General features: G+C 41.4%; 1 protein-coding gene across 7 annotated transcripts in view; it reads left to right on the top strand.

Annotated features, from left to right (window-relative positions):
- The window catches only part of FYB1 (FYN binding protein 1), a 122327-nt gene that overhangs the window by 42779 nt on the left and 62045 nt on the right, over window positions 1–17503 (top strand). For all 7 annotated transcript variants that reach the window (XM_065598878.1, XM_008168697.4, XM_065598876.1 and 4 more), the window contains exon 2: window positions 11069–12218. In XM_065598878.1, the coding sequence (XP_065454950.1) occupies window positions 11069–12218 (1150 nt within the window). The remainder of the gene's footprint in view (window positions 1–11068; window positions 12219–17503) is intronic.

The following is a 17503-nucleotide window of genomic DNA, read 5'->3' as shown; positions in this document are numbered from 1 at the left end:
CCAGAGACAGGGCTATGTGAGAAATGCAGCTAGGATTGGACCATCTAGTCTGGATAAAATCACAGGTGCCACCTACTCTCAGCACATTAACACCAAATCTTTTCTGAAGTTAGAAAAGCATTGGTATGTTTTTCCCCCTCATTATTTTACTGTTTCTGACTGGGAGTGGAGGCTGAAAGGCCAAAATACTTCTCATTGTATTTCCTGCTAGATTGTAAACAGGAAGTGCAGACAGTAGCCTAAACTCTGGTCACATGAGACCGTCTACTCCAACAGGTTTGAATACGAGGCACCCAAACATCTGGGTATTTATTCAAACTGAATCTATCCATAGAGATTCCAGTGCACCACCAGGCCAGTCAAGGCCTGCACAAGGGGCCAGAATTTGGCCCTCAAGGTAGTAATTAGGGCTGTTAATTAACCACAGTTAACTCATGAGATTAACTAAAAAAAATTAATCGTGATTAAAAGAATTAATCTTGATTAATCGCACTTATAACAATAGAATACCAATTGAAATTTATTAAATATTTTGGATGTTTTTCTACATTTTCAATATTGATTTCAATTACAACACAGAATACAAAGTGCACAGTGCTCACTTTATATTATTTTTATTACAAATATATGCACTTTAAAAATGATAAAAGAAATAATATTTTTCAATTCACCTCATACATGTACCAAAGTGCAATCTCTTTATTGTGAAAGTGTAATTTACAAATGCAGATTTTATTTTTTTCTTGGTTACATAAGTGCACTCAAAAACAAAACAGTGTAAAACTTTAGAGCCTCAATGCCACTCAGTCCTACTTCTTATTCTGCCAATCACTAAGACAAACAAGTTTGTTTACATTGACAGGAGATACTGCTGCCTGCTTCTTATTTACAATGTCACCTGAAAATGAGAACAGGCATTTGCACGCCACTGTTGTAGCTGGCATTGCAAGATATTTACGTGCCAGATGCGCTAAAGATTCATATGCCCTTTCATGCTTCTACCACCATTCCAGAGGACATGCATCCATGCTGATGATGGGTTCTGCTTGATAACAATCCAAAGCAGCGTGGACCGACGCATGTTCATTTTCATCATCTGAGTCAGATGCCACCAGCAGAAGGTTGATTTTCTTTTTTGGTGGTTTGGGTTCTGTAGTTTCCGCATCAGAATGTTGCTCTTTTAAGACTTCTAAAAGCATGCTCCACACCTCGTCCTTCTCAGATTTTGGACGGCACTTCAGATTCTTAAACCTTGGGTTGAGTGCTGTAGCTATTTTTAGAAATCTCACATCGGTATCTTCTTTGCATTTTGTCAAATCTGCTGTGAAAGTGTTCTTAAAACGAACATGTGCTAGATCATCATCCGAGACTGCTATAACATGAAATATATGCAGAACGAGGGTAAAACAGAGCAGGAGACATACAATTCCCCCCTCAAGGAGTACAGTCAGAAATTTAATTGACGCATTATTTTTTTAACAAGCATGAAGGGACATAGGAATCTTTAGCACATGTGGCATGTAAATATCTTGCGACACCGGCTCTAACAGTGCCATGCAAATGCCTGTTCTCACTTTCCAGGTGACATTGTAAACAAGAAGCAGGCAGCATTATCTCCTGCAAATGTAACCAACCTTGTTTGTCTGAGTGATTGACTGACCAAGAAGTAGGGCTGAGTGGACTTGTAGGCTCTAAAGTTTTACATTGTTTTATTTTTGAATGCAATTGGTTTTTTTTACATAATTCTACATTTGTAAGTTCAACTTTCATGGTAAAGAGATTGCACAGTACTTGTATGAGGCAAATTGAAAAAAAATTCTTTTTTACAGCGCAAATATTTGTAATAAAAAATAAATATAAAGTGAGCACTGTACACTTTGTATTCTGTGTTGTAATTGAAACTAATATATTTGAAAATGTAGTAAACATCCAAAAATATTTAAAATAAAGGGTATTCTGTTGTTGTTTAACAGCACGATTAATCGCGTGATTAATCGTGATTAATTTTTTTAATCACTTGACAGCCCAAGTAGGAATAACAAGCAAGGCCTCCACAACTTGAAATCACAATAAAAAATCAAAAAGGAAAAGATTCTTGTTCTGTTACCCTGACTACTAAAAGCAAGTAAGAAAGGACACATGGCTAATTGTGCCTCCTTGCTGCATGTGCTCAGTCACCACTCTTTTCTCTTTGGGTATGTCTACACTACGGGATTAATCCGAATTTACTGAATTCGAATTTTGGAAACAGATAGTATAAAGTCGAATGTATGCGGCCACACTAAGCACATTAATTCGGTAGTGTGCGTCCATGTACCGGGGCTAGCGTCGATTTCCAGAACGTTGCACTGTGGGTAGTTATCCCATAGCTATCCCATAGTTCCCGCAGTCTCCCCCGCCCATTGGAATTCTGGGTTGAGATCCCAGTGCCTGATGGGGCAAAAAACATTGTCGCGGGTGGTTCTCGGTACAGCCTCACCCCTCCCTCCATGAAAGCAACGGCAGACAACCATTTTGCGCCTTTTTTTCCTGGGTGAACACTGCAGACTCCATACCACGGCAAGCATGGAGCCCGCTCAGCTCCAGACAGCAGTCATGAACATTGTAAACACCTCGCGCGTTCTCGTGGAGTTTATGCTGAACCAGGACCAGAAAAATGAGGGGAGGAGGAGGCAGTGATGGCAGCGCAGCGACAAGCATGATGAGGACATGGACACGGACACGGACACAGAATTCTGTCAAACCGATGGCCCCGGTGCTTTGGAGATCATGTTGTTAATGGGGCAGGTTCTATCCATGGAACGCCGATTCTGGGCCTGGGAAACAAGCACAGACTGGTGGGACCGCATAGTGTTGCAGGTGTGGGACGATTCCCAGTGGCTGCGAAACTTTCGCATGCGTAAGGGCACTTTCATGGAACTTTGTGACTTGCTGTCCCCTGCCCTGAAGCGCCAGAATACCAAGATGAGAGCAGCCCTCACAGTTGAGAAGCGAGTGGCGATAGCCCTGTGGAAGCTTGCAATGCCAGACAGCTACCGGTCAGTCGGGAATCAATTTGGAGTGGGCAAATCTACTGTGGGGGCTGCTGTGATGCAAGTAGCCAAAGCAATCACTGAGCTGCTGCTATGAAAGGGTAGTGACTCTGGGAAATGTGCAGGTCATAGTGGATGGCTTTGCTGCAATGGGATTTCCTAACTGTGGTGGGGCGATAGATGGAACCCATATCCCTATCTTGGCACTGGAGCAACAGGGTACCCAGTACATAAACTGCAAGGGGTACTTTTCAATGGTGCTGCAAGCACTGGTGGATCACAAGGGACGTTTCACCAACATCAACGTGGGCTCGCCGGGGAGGGTTCATGATGCTCGCGTCTTCAGGAACACTTCTCTGTTTAAATGGCTGCAGCAAGGGACTTATTTTCCGGACCAGAAAATAACCGTTGGGGATGTTGAAATGCCAATAGTTATTCTTGGGGACCCAGCCTACCCCTTAATGCCATGGCTCATGAAGCCATACACAGGCAGCCTGGACAGGAGTCAGGAGCTGTTCAACTACAGGCTGAGCAAGTGCAGAATGGTGGTAGAATGTGCATTTAGACATTTAAAAGGTCGCTGGCAATCGTTACTGACTCGCTCAGACCTCAGCCAAACCAATATCCCCATTGTTATTGCTGCTTGCTGTGTGCTCCACAATCTCTGTGAAAGTAATGGGGAGACCTTTATGGCGGGGTGGGAGGCTGAGGCAAATCGCCTGGCTGCTGATTACGCGCAGCCAGACACCAGGGAGATTAGAAGAGCACACCAGGAAGCACAGCACATCAGAGAAGCTTTGAAAACCAGTTTCATGACTGGCCAGGCTACAGTGTGAAATTTCTGTTTGTTTCGCCTTGATGAAAACCCGCCCCCTTTATTGACTCATTCTCTGTAAGGAACCCACCCTCCCCCTTCGATCACAGCTTGCTTTCAAAGGAAATAAAGTCACTATCATTTAAAAATAATTTATTCTTTATTAATTGATTATAAAAAGAGGGAGAGAACCCGGATGGGGTTTGCGAGGAGGATCGGCAGGAAGGAAAAGGCAACTAAAAAAAGGTTTAAAAAATGACAGCCTTTTGCTTGGGCTGTCCACTGGGATGGAATGGGGGGTGCATGGAGCCTTCCCCCCCCCCACATTCTTACATGTCTGGGTGAGGAGGCTATGGAACATGGTGAGGGGGGAGGAGGGCTATACAGGGGCTGTAGCAGCACTCTGTTATCCTGCTGCCATTCCTGAAGCTCCACCAGACGCCGGAACATGTCTGTTTGCTCACGCAGCAGCCCCAGCGTTGCATCCTGCCTCCTCTGATCTTCCTGCTGCCACCTCTCATCTTGAGCGTCTCTCCTCTCCTCACGTTGGTCCTTCATGTCCTCATGTTGGTCCCTCCTGTCCTCACGTTCACTGGCATCTTTCCTATACTTTGAAACTGTGTCCTTCCACTCATTCAGATGAGCTCTTTCACTGCGGGTGAATTCCATGCTTTCCGCGAACATCTCGTCTCGCGTCTTCTTTTTCCAACGCCTTATCTGAGATAGCCTTCGGGACGGAGGAGGGAGGCTTGAAAAATTTGCAGCTGCTGGAGGGAGGGGAAAAAGGAGAGAATTTTTTTTAAAAGATACATTTTACAGAACAATGCTTATACTCTTTCACGGTGACCAACACTATTCACATTACATAGCACATGTGATTTCTGTGCAAAGTCGCATTTTTCCTCTTAATATTGAGTGCCTGTGGCTTTGCTGCTAGAGATCATAGACGCAGGTCCGGGCAACAGAATTCGGCTTACATGCGGCCATGGTAAGCCATTGTCTTTTGGCTTCTGCGCCCTCCTTTCCCACATACCAAGCAAAGCCTGTTGAGTGCTGCAGTTTTCCTGTTAACCTTCAGCAACTGAAAACAAATTCTCTGGATGATCGCTTTACCCCTCCCCGCACCGCGTGGCTGGTATCAGGGAAGATCCCTGCTAGCCAAACGCGAAAAGCTCAGGGCCAATTCTCCCCCCTTCCCCCGGCGCTTGGCTAACTGCAGGGAAGGATTTCTTTTCAGCCACAGGCAAACAGCCCAGTAGGAACAGCCACCTCTGTCCCCTTAATTAAATTCCCGTATTTCAACCAGGTTACCATGAGCGATATCACTCTCCTGAGGATTACACAGCGAGATAAAGAACGGATGTTGCTTGAATGCCAGCAAACACCGGGACCATACGCTGCCAGGCTTTGTCATGCAATGATACCAGATTACTTGCTATTAGCATGGTGTGGTCAAGTGTCCTACCAGGAGGACGGAATAAGGCTGCACTGCCCAGAAACCTTCTGCAAAGGCTTTTGGAGTACCTCCAGGAGAGCTTCATGGAGATGTCCCTGGAGGATTTCTACTCCATCCCCAGACACGTTAACAGACTTTTCCAGTAGCTGTACTGGCTGCGAATGCATCCCAAGTCCTCAGGGCAAAGTAATCATTAAAAAACACTTGCTTTTAAAACAAGTTTTATATTTAAAAAAGTAAACTCACCTGAGGTCCCTTCCATTGGGTCATGGTCTTGGATACTGGCTTGGGAGGCTCCTTCAGTCAGGCTGAGAAAAAGCTCCTGGCTGTTGGGGAGAACAGAGCGCTGTATGCTCTCCGCAGGCTAGTCCTCCTCCTCCTCCTCCTCCTCCTCTTCCCCGTCCACAGAATCCTCAGGTGTGGCTGATGAGATTACCCCCACCTCGGAATCCACAGTCAGAGGTGGAGTAGTAGTGGCGGCCCCCCCCAGAACTGCATGCAGCTCGGCATAGAAGCAGCATGTCTGCGGCTCTGACCCGGAGCGACCATTTGCCTCCTTTGTTTTTTGATAGGCTTGTCTGAACTCCTTGACTTTCACGCGGCACTGATCTGAGTCCCTATTGTGGCCTCTCTCCATCATGCCCTTGGAGATTTTTTCAAAAGTTTTGGCATTCCGTCTTTTCGAACGAAGTTCTGCTAGCACTGAATCATCTCCCCATATAGCGATCAGATCCAGTACCTCCCGTACGGTCCATGCTGGTGCTCTTTTTCGATTATCGGCCTGCATGGTTACCTGTGCTGATGAGCTATCTGTGGTCACCTGTGCTCTCCACGCTGGGCAAACAGGAAATAAAATTCAAATGTTCGCGGGGCTCTTCCTGTCTACCTGGCCAGTGCATCCGAGTTCAGATTGCTGTCCAGAGCAATCACAATGGTGCACTGTGGGATAGCTCCCAGAGGCCAATACCATCGAATTGCGGCCACACTAACCCTAATTCGAAATGACAATATTGATTTTGGCGCTACTCCGCTCGTCGGGGAGGAGTACAGAAATTGATTTTAAGAGCCCTTTATTTCGAAATAAATGGCTTCGTTGTGTGGACGGGTGCAGGGTTAATTCGATATAACGCTGCTAAATTTGAATTAAACTCATAGTGTAGACCAGGCCTTTGAAGAGCTTGTATTCATGTATGAAGAGGGTAAGAGTGGTTGTCTGTTCAAAGCACAATGGAACTCCAGGGTAGAGTTTACAGATGGAAGGACCAGTTATGCAAGGTGCCGAATTCCCCCAACCTCTAATGAATTCAGCAGGAGGCAGGGGCACTCCACACCTTAGGGGAGGAGCTCAGCACTTCACAGGCCCATAGAGTATTTAGCTAATTTATTGAAAGGCTTTCAGGATATTCCCTTCCATTTTTCAATTGATAGGCATTGTGTTTCAGAGTTGGAATGAGGACACAGCTGAGTGCCTAATTTTCTAATGCATGTATAAAGGGAAAGCTCTGGTTTCCCACAGAGCAAACATGTACTATCCTATTACGTTTATTTGTTCTCGATGTATTGGATACTGAATCTGATTTGCTGGTTGGGTTCTTTTAGCTTTGATAATTGTGAAGAAAAAATGATACATGAGGTAATGAGGACGTTGAATTTGATCAAAAACTCAGTGAAATCCATGAAAAGACTCTCTGATTCCAATGGACTTTGGATGAGCCCATAGTGAAAATATTACTGTAGCCATATGTTAACTATGTTAACTGTACCTGGAAAGATAATGAAGCAAATAATTAAGCAATCAAGTTGCAAACATCTAGAAGATAATAAGGTGATAAGTAACAGTCAGCCTGGATTTGTCAAGAACATATCATGTCAAACCAACCTGATAGCTTTCTTTGACAGAATAACAAGCCTTTGATGGGGGGAAGCGGTAAAGGTGGTATATCTTGACTTTAGTAAAGCTTTTGATACTGTCTCACATGACCTTCTCATAAACAAACTAGTGAAATGCAAGGTAGATGGAGTTACTATAAGGTGGGTGCAAAACTGGTTGGAAAACCATTCCCAGGGACCAGTTATCAGTGGTTCACAGTCATGCTGGAAGGGCATAACAAGTGGGGTCCTACAGGGATCAGTTCTGGGTCCGGTTCTATTCAATATCTTCATCAATGATTTAGATAATGATATAGAGAGTATACTTACAAAGTTTGCAGATAATACCAAGCTGGGAGGGGTTTCAAGTGCTTTAGAAGATAGGATTAAAATTAAAAATGATCTGGACAAACTGAAGAAATGGTCCGAAGTAAATAGGATGAAATAAGGACAAACACAAAGTACTCCCCTTATCAAGGACCATTCAGTTGCACACATAGACAATGGGAAATGACTGCCTAGAAAGAAGTACTGCGAAAAGAGATCTGGGGGTCATAGTGGACCATAAGCTAAATATGAGTCAACAGTGTAACACTGTTGCAAAAAAAAGCAAATATCATTCTGGGATGTATTAGCAGCAGTGTTGTAAGCAAGACATGAGAAGTAATTCTTCCGCTCTAATCCACGCTGATTAGGCCTCAACTGGAGTATTGTGTCCAGTTCTGGGCGCCACATTTCAGGAAAGATGTGGACAGAGAAGAGCAACAAAAATTATTAAAGGTCTAGAAAACATGACCTATGAGAGAAGATTGAAAAAAATGGGTTTGTTTAGTCTGGAAAAGAGAAGACTGAGAGGGAACATTATAACAGTTTTCAAGTACATAAAAGGTTGTTACAAGGAGGGAGAAAAATTGTTCTTCTGAACCTCTGAGGCTAGGACAAGAAGCAATGGGCTTAAATTGCAGAAAGAGAGGTTTAGGTTGGACTTTAGGAAACACTTCCTAACTGTTAGGGTGATTAAGCACTGGAATAAATCACCTAGGGAGATTGTGGAATCTCCATCATTGGAAATTTTTAAGAGCAGGTTAGACAAACACGTGTCAGGAATGGTCTAGATAATACTTAGTCCTACCATGAGAGCAGGGGACTGGACTAGATGACCTCTCAAGGTCCCTTCCAGTCCTATGATTCTGTTAGGTAAATGATTTATTACCTTTTGAAAGCATATATAAATGTAGTAAGTTCTGCCTATTGCAAAGACCCAGAAGACTCACAAAGGGAATTAGCAAAGCACTGTGCCCAACTAATGGGAGAACAAATTACCATGAATAATGCAAACAAAAATAATCTGTATAATTTAAATCAGATGGAATATCGCAAATACTGTTATCCTTCCATTGGAAACATCCTTCCACTGAAGGTGTCCTATGGAAGGCAGAAGTATTGTATCTTCCCTCTGAAGCACCTGGCATTGGCCATTGTCCAAATACAGAATACTGAACTAAATGGACCATTGGTCTGACCCAGTACAGCCGTTCTTACATTCTTATCTTTGATTTACAAGGAGTTTATTTGAACAATTTATCTCAGCCTCAGTTTGGTAGGATTTAGATTTTTTCCCCATATGGTTTGTCTTTTTAATAAAAGGTGCTCCAGAAATGTTATTTCATCAAAACCTCAGATTTCGACAGGAAAAGCTTCTTTATTAGCAGCCAGATTTCCAACACCTGTAAGAGCAATGTTCAGATTCTGTGAATGGCTCTTATCTGTGAGCTTCACATTACTGTCATTTAACACAGTATGAGTATAGGGATCAATTTAAATGAACATGTGTGAACTGACCAAACTACTAAGCAGTGGATGGAAGGAATATGTTCCAGAAGGGTTCAAACACACTGAAGGAGAGGTTTTGAACATCTCTGATTGCCAGGATTCTATTGCAAAGTTTTTAAAATATGTATATTGTGACATAAATAGGGCAATATTAAAACGTGTAGTCAGGGCAGAGACCTGGGAGCCAGAATTCCTGGGTTCTATTTGTGGCTCTGACATTAATTTTCTCTTTCCATTGAGCAAATCAGTGCCCGTTGAAGCTTTTAGTCTGGTAGGCTTTTGTGTATGTGTGCACATGCATGTCCATAGTAGTTACTTTAAATCTGATAGTATCTCTAGTGAATGTGAACTTCCTCCCTTTCCTGCATAAGCAAGAGAGCTGGACAGAGATAACAATGGGGTGCTTTAAGGCTGAAGTTTGTCTATCTATATTCTTAAACAACACCCACATTAATTCACTTTCTGTATTTTGAAGTGACTGCACAGTATAGTATACTATGTGGAATGACTAAATGTTTAATGCCATTAAAAGGATGGGGGAGAAATGCAGAAAAACTAAATCCAGAAATACGTAGCTAGAATGATTCAGAAACAGTTCATGTAATTCATTGCAATAACATGGTAGGCAAAAGCAGTGGATAACCCTGATTCAGTGTGTGTTGTGCATGTATGTTAATTTATTATCAGAATTAAACATAACTAGCACAGTGTGAACTCTAAAGGAAACTGCTCTTCTGCCCAGCATTATTGAGGGTCAGAGAACAAACTGCATATAGGTAACTCTTCTATCTCCTTCTAAAATTCTGAGTTTTGTTCAGCCCTTTGCCTAGGTACGGAAGTTATGCCATATTATACTGTGCAGTGATATTCCTTTGTTTGCAGACAACTCACACATCACCCCCTCTGCACTTTAACTTTTAGGCTAATAAATGGTGATAACCAAATGCACAGACAAAACAGTTCCCATTTTAAAAAATCTGCACATCTGGTAGCATATGCTCCCATATTTGCTGTAGCAAGTATGTTTAGGAGAAGTCTCTCATGAGCCATTCTTTCCAAGGGTATCCTTGATATAGACTTCTCAGAGACTGAATCTTACCCTCAATGCCAGAATCTGGGGTAGGAGATGGGGTGTGAGAGAAGGCAGTTCACTCATTGCTTCCCCTTTTTCCAGAATTACATAGAACCTTCAGTATAATATGGCCTATGCGTGTCATGCATTTGCTCTCAGTTCACATTTGGGGCTTGATCCTGCAAGGTGCTGAGTAGAGTTGATTAAATAAACAAAACCTGGGCTTTTTAATAATCAGAAATGTTCACCAAAACAAAATGTTTTTGGTGTGCATGGGGGTTTGTTTTGCTTTTTCTTTCTATTTTTTTCCAAGAAAGTTGGAGGAAAAAAAATCCAGTTTTGGGTTTACAGTATTTCAACTCCTCCCCCCCCCCATTTTGTCCCTCAGTTTCCTCCCCACCTCAGCCCTCCCCCCCCCCCCTTTTTCAGTGGCAAAATGGAAAAGAAAAAATAGCGGAAGGGGAGGGGAGGGGAGAAAAAAGGAGGGGGAAGGAAAACTGAAAAAACAAAATCCCAGAGAGTTCCAGTTAACACAAAATAGTTGGCAAAATAACACTATGTATATTATCTGGGCCCCAAACCAGCTTAATTTGACTGATGAGCCTAATTTTTATTTAGTGATATTATTTACAAAATTAAAGCGAGGTTTATGTATAATGTGGCACTTCCAGTTTCTGCAAATAAAAAGAAAAGAAGAACAGAAATTACAGTAACAACACACTAGCTACAGAACCAGTCGGCAAAAGAAATGTCTGAACTGAAAACTTTGAAAAAATGTTTAACCACGGCAAAGATATAACAAAACACTCAACTTCTTTAGCCATACAGGAAGATATGTTACAATATCTCCCCAACCAATCAGTAGTGCTGCAAGCCTCAGACCAGGAAACCCTTTAAAGTACAGTATATGTGAACATTGCAACTAAGACTTCTCACTTGCTGCTCTTTCTTTTCTTTCTTTTTTTTTTTTTTTTTGTTCTTTCTGGTTGTAGAATGGCAAGGCAGATGTGAAGTCCCTCATGGCGAAATTTAACACTGGTAACAACCCATCAGAGGACGTTCCGGGTAGCAATCAACCCTTCAAAATCCCAGGACAACCTTCATCTTCAGGACTACAGGCAAGGAAAGCTGCACTTGAGAAATTTAGCAACCCTCCTTCAGGTCCCAGTACCTTTCACAAGTCTGCATCTCCTAAACCGTCATTTGGAGTAAAACCTTCTATTGAAGATAAACCAGAAAGGGATCCAAAACCTCCCTATTTAAAGCATAACCCTGTGGCACACAAGTTCGGGTCTCCGGTTAATGCAGCTAACAGAGAAGCTGATGGAAAAGCTGGAGTCACTAAATATCTGGGTCCTAAAGCCACTGAACTGTCAAAAGAAGAACCCAAGCCTGTGTTTCCAAAACCTCCTGTAAACAAGTTCCTTAGCTCTACTGCCCAGGAGAATGACATAAAGCCGCCAGGACCTAAACCGAATTTTAATTCTGCAGCACAAGAGAGTGAGCCAAAACCAGCATTCCCCAAACTAGCTGGGGTTAAAGAAAAGTTCATTGCTGCGTCACAAGAAAATGACCCCAAGCCTCCTTTCTCTAAACCATCCCTTGGGCAAAAACCTTCTCTAAATCCTGATGTCTCCCACCATGAAGATATTTCCAACAGACATGCTTTTCTGACTAAGGGATCTTCAGGATCTCTAGGCCCCAGACCAAAACTACATTCATTTAAATTACCAAAGGAAACAGCAGAAAATAGCAGTAATGGAACCGATTCCCCAGGTGGTCATTTTCCTACTGTGACTCTGAAATCTATTGGTAATCGGAGCACCCCAGGACAGGTTCTAAAAAATGTTGAGGAAAAGACTGAAGATAATAGGTCAGGGATCGCCAAGAATATTTTCCTCAGTAAAATTAATCAGGAAGATTCTGGTCCAACTCCTTCTAAATTCCGCAAGCCAACGGCCAAGTTTGCTGCAGGAGGACCATCGGGCAGCTTCCACGAGAGAGAAGAGGGAGACAAGAATTCTGCAACTCCCAAGCGCAAAGCATTACCTCCATTATTTAAATTGGGCCAGCCTCCCCAAAAGCCCAGCAGACCCCCAACTGTGGACCTGGAAAGATTCCGAAAAAATAGTGCAAGAGACAGTGAGTCCTTTTTTATCTTATTTTATTTATTGATTTACTACTTAATTCATTCAGGGTGAAATTTCCCACGATATTCAGGGATAGTGTAAAGCCTGTGCATCATGCCAATCCAACTTAAGCCTTTCATTTGCAAGTGTTGTCCCCTGCCCAGGACAAAACCTACTGAAAGCAAGAGAAAAATAGTTGCAAAATAAAAAACATTTGATTCTTCCAACTATTACCCAGTGGAGAAGGGGCATCTTCTTTAATTGGTGTATTTGTTTCTGAAAATTGCTTAGATGTGGTTATAACTTGAATCAAATATTTCAAGTATTGCTTCTATGGGGCTTTTATTTTCTGTTTCTTTAAAATGAGGCGTTGATGTAAAATGTCCTTTTTCACAAAGCAATTTCCTGGTGGAGATCGGTAGCTAAATAGCTACATGTATTCGATACACTGTGGTTTGTCATTTTAAATGCCCAAAGGTTTGTGTGGTTACTTAAGGTCAATGTGAGAATCTGAGAGCGCCTTTTTAAAATGTATCTATAAAGATGGGCCTTAAGCAAAACCTCAGAATCCTCATTTAGAGTGTCCTCTAAATTTGGAACTGTTTGAAATTCAGATCCAGATCTGAATCCAGATTTCGCAAACAGCTTCTGGGCTAGATCATCTGCTAGTGTAAATCATTGTGTCACTACTGGCTTCAATGGAGCTATGCTGATTTACATCAGCTAAGGACCTGTCTCACTTTTTTATGAAGAAGCAAGAGCCTCTGAACTTTGTGGCAGTTGTAATACCGATCTGAATTTCGAGGCTTGTGATCACCTATATATAAATACTGAGACAGCTTTATACATAGGGCCTCTGCAAACGTGCCTGCAGCATTTGTGAGTACCTGCCTGTCACTGTCTGAAATACAGAGTTGTGTGCATGCAGTCATTGGCTTGTGCAAAATAAGTAATGTTGGCCCTGGTTGTGCAAGGAGCTCTGCATGGATAGACCCCTTCCCTCTCACTGGTGCAGTTTCAGCACCTGGGCAAGTGCATATAAGTTGCTCTTTTTCACATACAGTTGCTGGTTTTGCATACCGAAACAGGTGTGCCTGCCATTGCTGCAGATTGGATTTTCTGAGACTCTGGAAAATATGTCACCCACTAAGGCCAAACATTCAAAATATGAGTACCTAAAAGTTAGGCTCCCAAATCCATATTAGATTCCCTAAGCAGAAGTTGTCAGATTTTCAAACATGTTGAACACCCTTAGTTTCCACGGAAGTCACTCACGTTTGAAACTGTTGGTTTAAGGTATCTTTCTATATAGTGACTATAAGCACTTTCTCTGAACTAATCCAGTGCATCTCAGTGTTGTCAATTCTCACAATTTATTGCAAACCTTGCAATAATTGGTGTTTCTATTTAAACCAGAGCTCCTGGAGTCAAGTGATTAGGGAGAATCTCAGCTTTCATTTTAAAAAAAGAAAGTTTCCCTCCCTCCTGGTTGAAGAGAGAAGCTGCAAAACTTGACCCAAGTAGCCTCTGAGGGCTTAGGAAGATAAATAAAAAAACACCAAAATTATTATCATTTTTTTAATATGACATTTTAATTCAATCTCATTGATCTTTCTGGGCTTGTCTTACGATTTTTGAATGCTTGTTGTTAGTAATACTGGCACAGTGAGCTTTTGGGTTGCGTCACACAGATTAATAATTACCATAATACTTTGAATTTCTCCAGCATTCTTTGGCTGAAAACCTCAACTCATTTCACAAAAGGTAAAGGTCTGTGTGAGGTGGTTAAGCCACTTTTTTGTAAATCCCTTTTAAACTAATGATTTGCACTGGTGCAGCTACATCAATGTAATTATGCTGGTGCAAAAAGGCCTCTTGTAGACACTGTCTACAAGCCCCATTGCCTTTGTTACTTTCATATTTAGAACACTGCAGAGCATGCTTGTTTTGCTATTAGTTTTTATGTACTGCTGGATGGACATAAACAAAATGTTATGCCCAGATGAAGATTCTATAGAGAAAAGAGTTCAGAGTGGTGAGGTGAGTCACACTGATGATAAAAGCCATGTTATGAACACGGAGTATGGGTGCAACATTATATCCAGCTATTAATTCCTTCAGTACTGAGTTAGTGACTGAAGCTTGGCTAATTAAAGTGCACAGTCTTATCAGTAGCTACATTCTGGTTTTCCTGTGTAACTGTATTTTTTAAGTGTTTTCATTAATTCATTGAATGGGCTAAATGTTCATCTGTGTGACAGTGTAGCGAACACATTTTAAGTTAGTGACACTATAAACTGTGAAACGCACTCACAGAGATAAATCAAAAACAACAGCAGAATTGCTAACCAGTGTTAACAAAAAAATTAGGAATCAGGCCACAAAAAGATCAAGGGATTTAAAAAAAATAATAATAAATATGAGGTTCATCATATTTGTCTCTGTTTTCTGCGCTGTTAGGGTGCTCTCAGGTCATGTTTTCAAGCTTTCCTCTGCAATCACAGGGGCTAGAAATCTAATATTTAACAAATAATTTGAGCTTTGATCCTGCACTTGGCTCCACGTGGCTGCAAATGTTCAGCCATTCACAGCAGCTTGCATGATCAGGGACTTCATTTGTAGACTCTTTGGTGAAGAGCCCATGTGATTGTACTAGTGCTGTCAAGTGCCTCAAATATGCTGTAATAATAACAGTAATAAAACTATGTCAAAGCAAAATTATTGGCTTCCAATAGGTACCACTAATATCCTTGTAGGTTGCTCAACATACCTTGTACTTGAGGATGGATGGGTGAGTTCTTAGGTAGCTTAAATTAAAATAACTCCTGGAAAAATTAGTTTTCAAGTAAACAGATTCATGTCTGTTGGACTGCTTGGGATAGTAGCTTTGCAACAGTGTCATCATTTTTACTTTCTGCATCCCATTGGCACCTTTTTGCTCTGGGGTTTACTTCTGTGATTATGGGTGCTGAGTAAACAGAGAACAAGCAAACTTGCTGGCAAACCATTGTGGTATTATCCACTAATGCCATTCCCACTTAAAGTGAAATACAGTGCAGTCTATTATCAGTTCAGTCCTAAATCATAGGCACTCTATTGGCTTTCCATATTCAGATGATAATAATAATAACAATAATTATTAGTGAGTGTCCAAAAGTATTCAAGGATTTCACAAAAACAAGTAAAAATACGGTCCTTTCCCCCAAATAATTCACAGCCTAAGTCTTCAACCCTGCAACTGATTTCACAGAGGAAGTCCTGCACCTGTGGCTTCATGTGGGTAGAGATGTCCACCCACGTGAAATCAGTTGCAGGATAAGATCCTAAATACCTCAAAGACCTTCCTTTTCTCTACGCTGTGAATGAAGAGCATTTGTGCTTTTGAACGTTAGTTGCAGAACTGAAAGGCAATGGGTATGAATCAGTTGGGAGGGAGGGCATTTTAGGGCAAATTACTTCACAGAGATGATGTTTTCTGAAGCAAATTACCTGAGAAGAAAAGAGGGATAAAGGGAATGTTACAAAAGTTGGTGTAATCACTGTATTTAACTGCAGGTGGGAATCAATAATGAACAAGCAGCAATAATCATAATCATGAATATTTTTGTTATAGGCCCAGTCAATATTGAGACAGTCCCTGCCCTGAAGAACTTACGGTCTAAGGGTATGTCTACACATCAACTGGGAGGTGAGATTCCCAGCTCGGGTCGACAGACGTGTTATCTCTGCTTGAGCTAACATAATGAAAATAGCAGTGTGGCTGTGGCAGCTCAGGCTAGTCGCCCAAGAACAGTCCCCCCTGACTCCCTGGGTGCACAGTCAGAGGGCTAGCACATGCTGTCACCACCCATGCTGTCATGGCACACTGTTTTTTTTAACATGCTAGCTTTAGCAGTGCTAGCATGTGTACATCTACCCAAGCTCGGAATTACACCCGTCAGCTACTGTGTGGACAAACCCTAAATGGATACGACAGACAAAGAGTGGAAAGGGCAGGGGAGGAAGGCACAGAGAGGTGAAGTCCTTTGCCCAAATCACAGATTGGCAGATTAAATAATTAACAATCAAATAAGATAATCAAATAATATGACAATCTTAACTGTCTGCGCAGTACATTGGAGCAAAGGGAATGCAGCTCTGATTGATGTGCAAGACAAAACAGTGACTTGCAAAGTTGTAAGGGTTTTTTTTTCATTTTAGTGAATTTAAAATAGGTCACTATTAAAATAGCAACTTTGTTTAAAAAAATAGAACATACTAGAGTTGGTCAAACGTCTTAAAAGCTGATTTGTGAATATTTTTATACATAGAAGCACCAAGTTAGGTGCCCTGTTCTTCTTCAGGTGATTCATTATTTGTGTGAGTATTCAGATAATGATCAGGTAATTATGAAAATGTGAATCAATTTCATAAACTGAATTCAATGGAACTATGCAATGGTATAAACCTATTCATGTGCATGTATGTTTGCAGGATCAGGACCTAAGGGATTACTGCAGGGAGGGTTTGTTTGCTTGGCTGGTAGGTTTTTGTTTTTGTTACCTCACCGCTAGAATGGGAAAAGATATATATATATATATATATATATATATATATATATATATACCAGCATAGGTATAACAAAAAATATATGGTAAGAAAAAGAAGTTTAACTTGAGACAGAAATATCAGTTTCTAAAACAATTCAAGCTCAAAAAAACAAAAACAAAACCCATGCATTGTACCAGAGACTAAGCTGCCCCATAGTTTTGTTTTTAGTATCTAATGGAAGAGACCACATCTGTCATGCAACATGCCACAAAGTCTTGGCTGAAAGAGTTCTCAGACCAACAGTGCTGTAGCAACAAGTGTTACAGACTGCCTCAATCTTGGTTACCTTGTCATTTCAGATAGATAAAATATCCTGCCATATTCATGAAATATACATGACTGGCAGGGATTTGACCTAAGTGATCTGAAGGTCTTTTCCATCTTTAGATTCCATGATTTTATGTACATCATCATCATTATTTATTTATTTGTTTATTTATTATCCATAAATCTAAAGCGTGGAAGTGAAAATTAAGATTTGAGCTGAAATTTTTGCCTCACAGATGTACTAATAAATCTAATATTTGTCCACATGACTATGTATGTACTGCTGTTACTTCAATCAGTTGAGTTACTTTTGCGTTACAGTGGTTTAACTGAAAGAAGAATTTGTCCCTTCGTTATTATGTGTGACTCCTAGTGGAAAGCAAGTTGTGAGCTATGTTAGTGAATGAAAGAGCCCAAAGGCTTCTGCTTTCAAATGTGTAT

This window comes from Chrysemys picta, chromosome 6 (genome assembly GCF_011386835.1).
Source record: "Chrysemys picta bellii isolate R12L10 chromosome 6, ASM1138683v2, whole genome shotgun sequence".
NCBI classification, from domain to species: Eukaryota; Metazoa; Chordata; order Testudines; family Emydidae; genus Chrysemys; species Chrysemys picta.
Note: the sequence above shows the minus strand (reverse complement) of the source record. Positions and strands in the feature narration are given on the sequence as shown.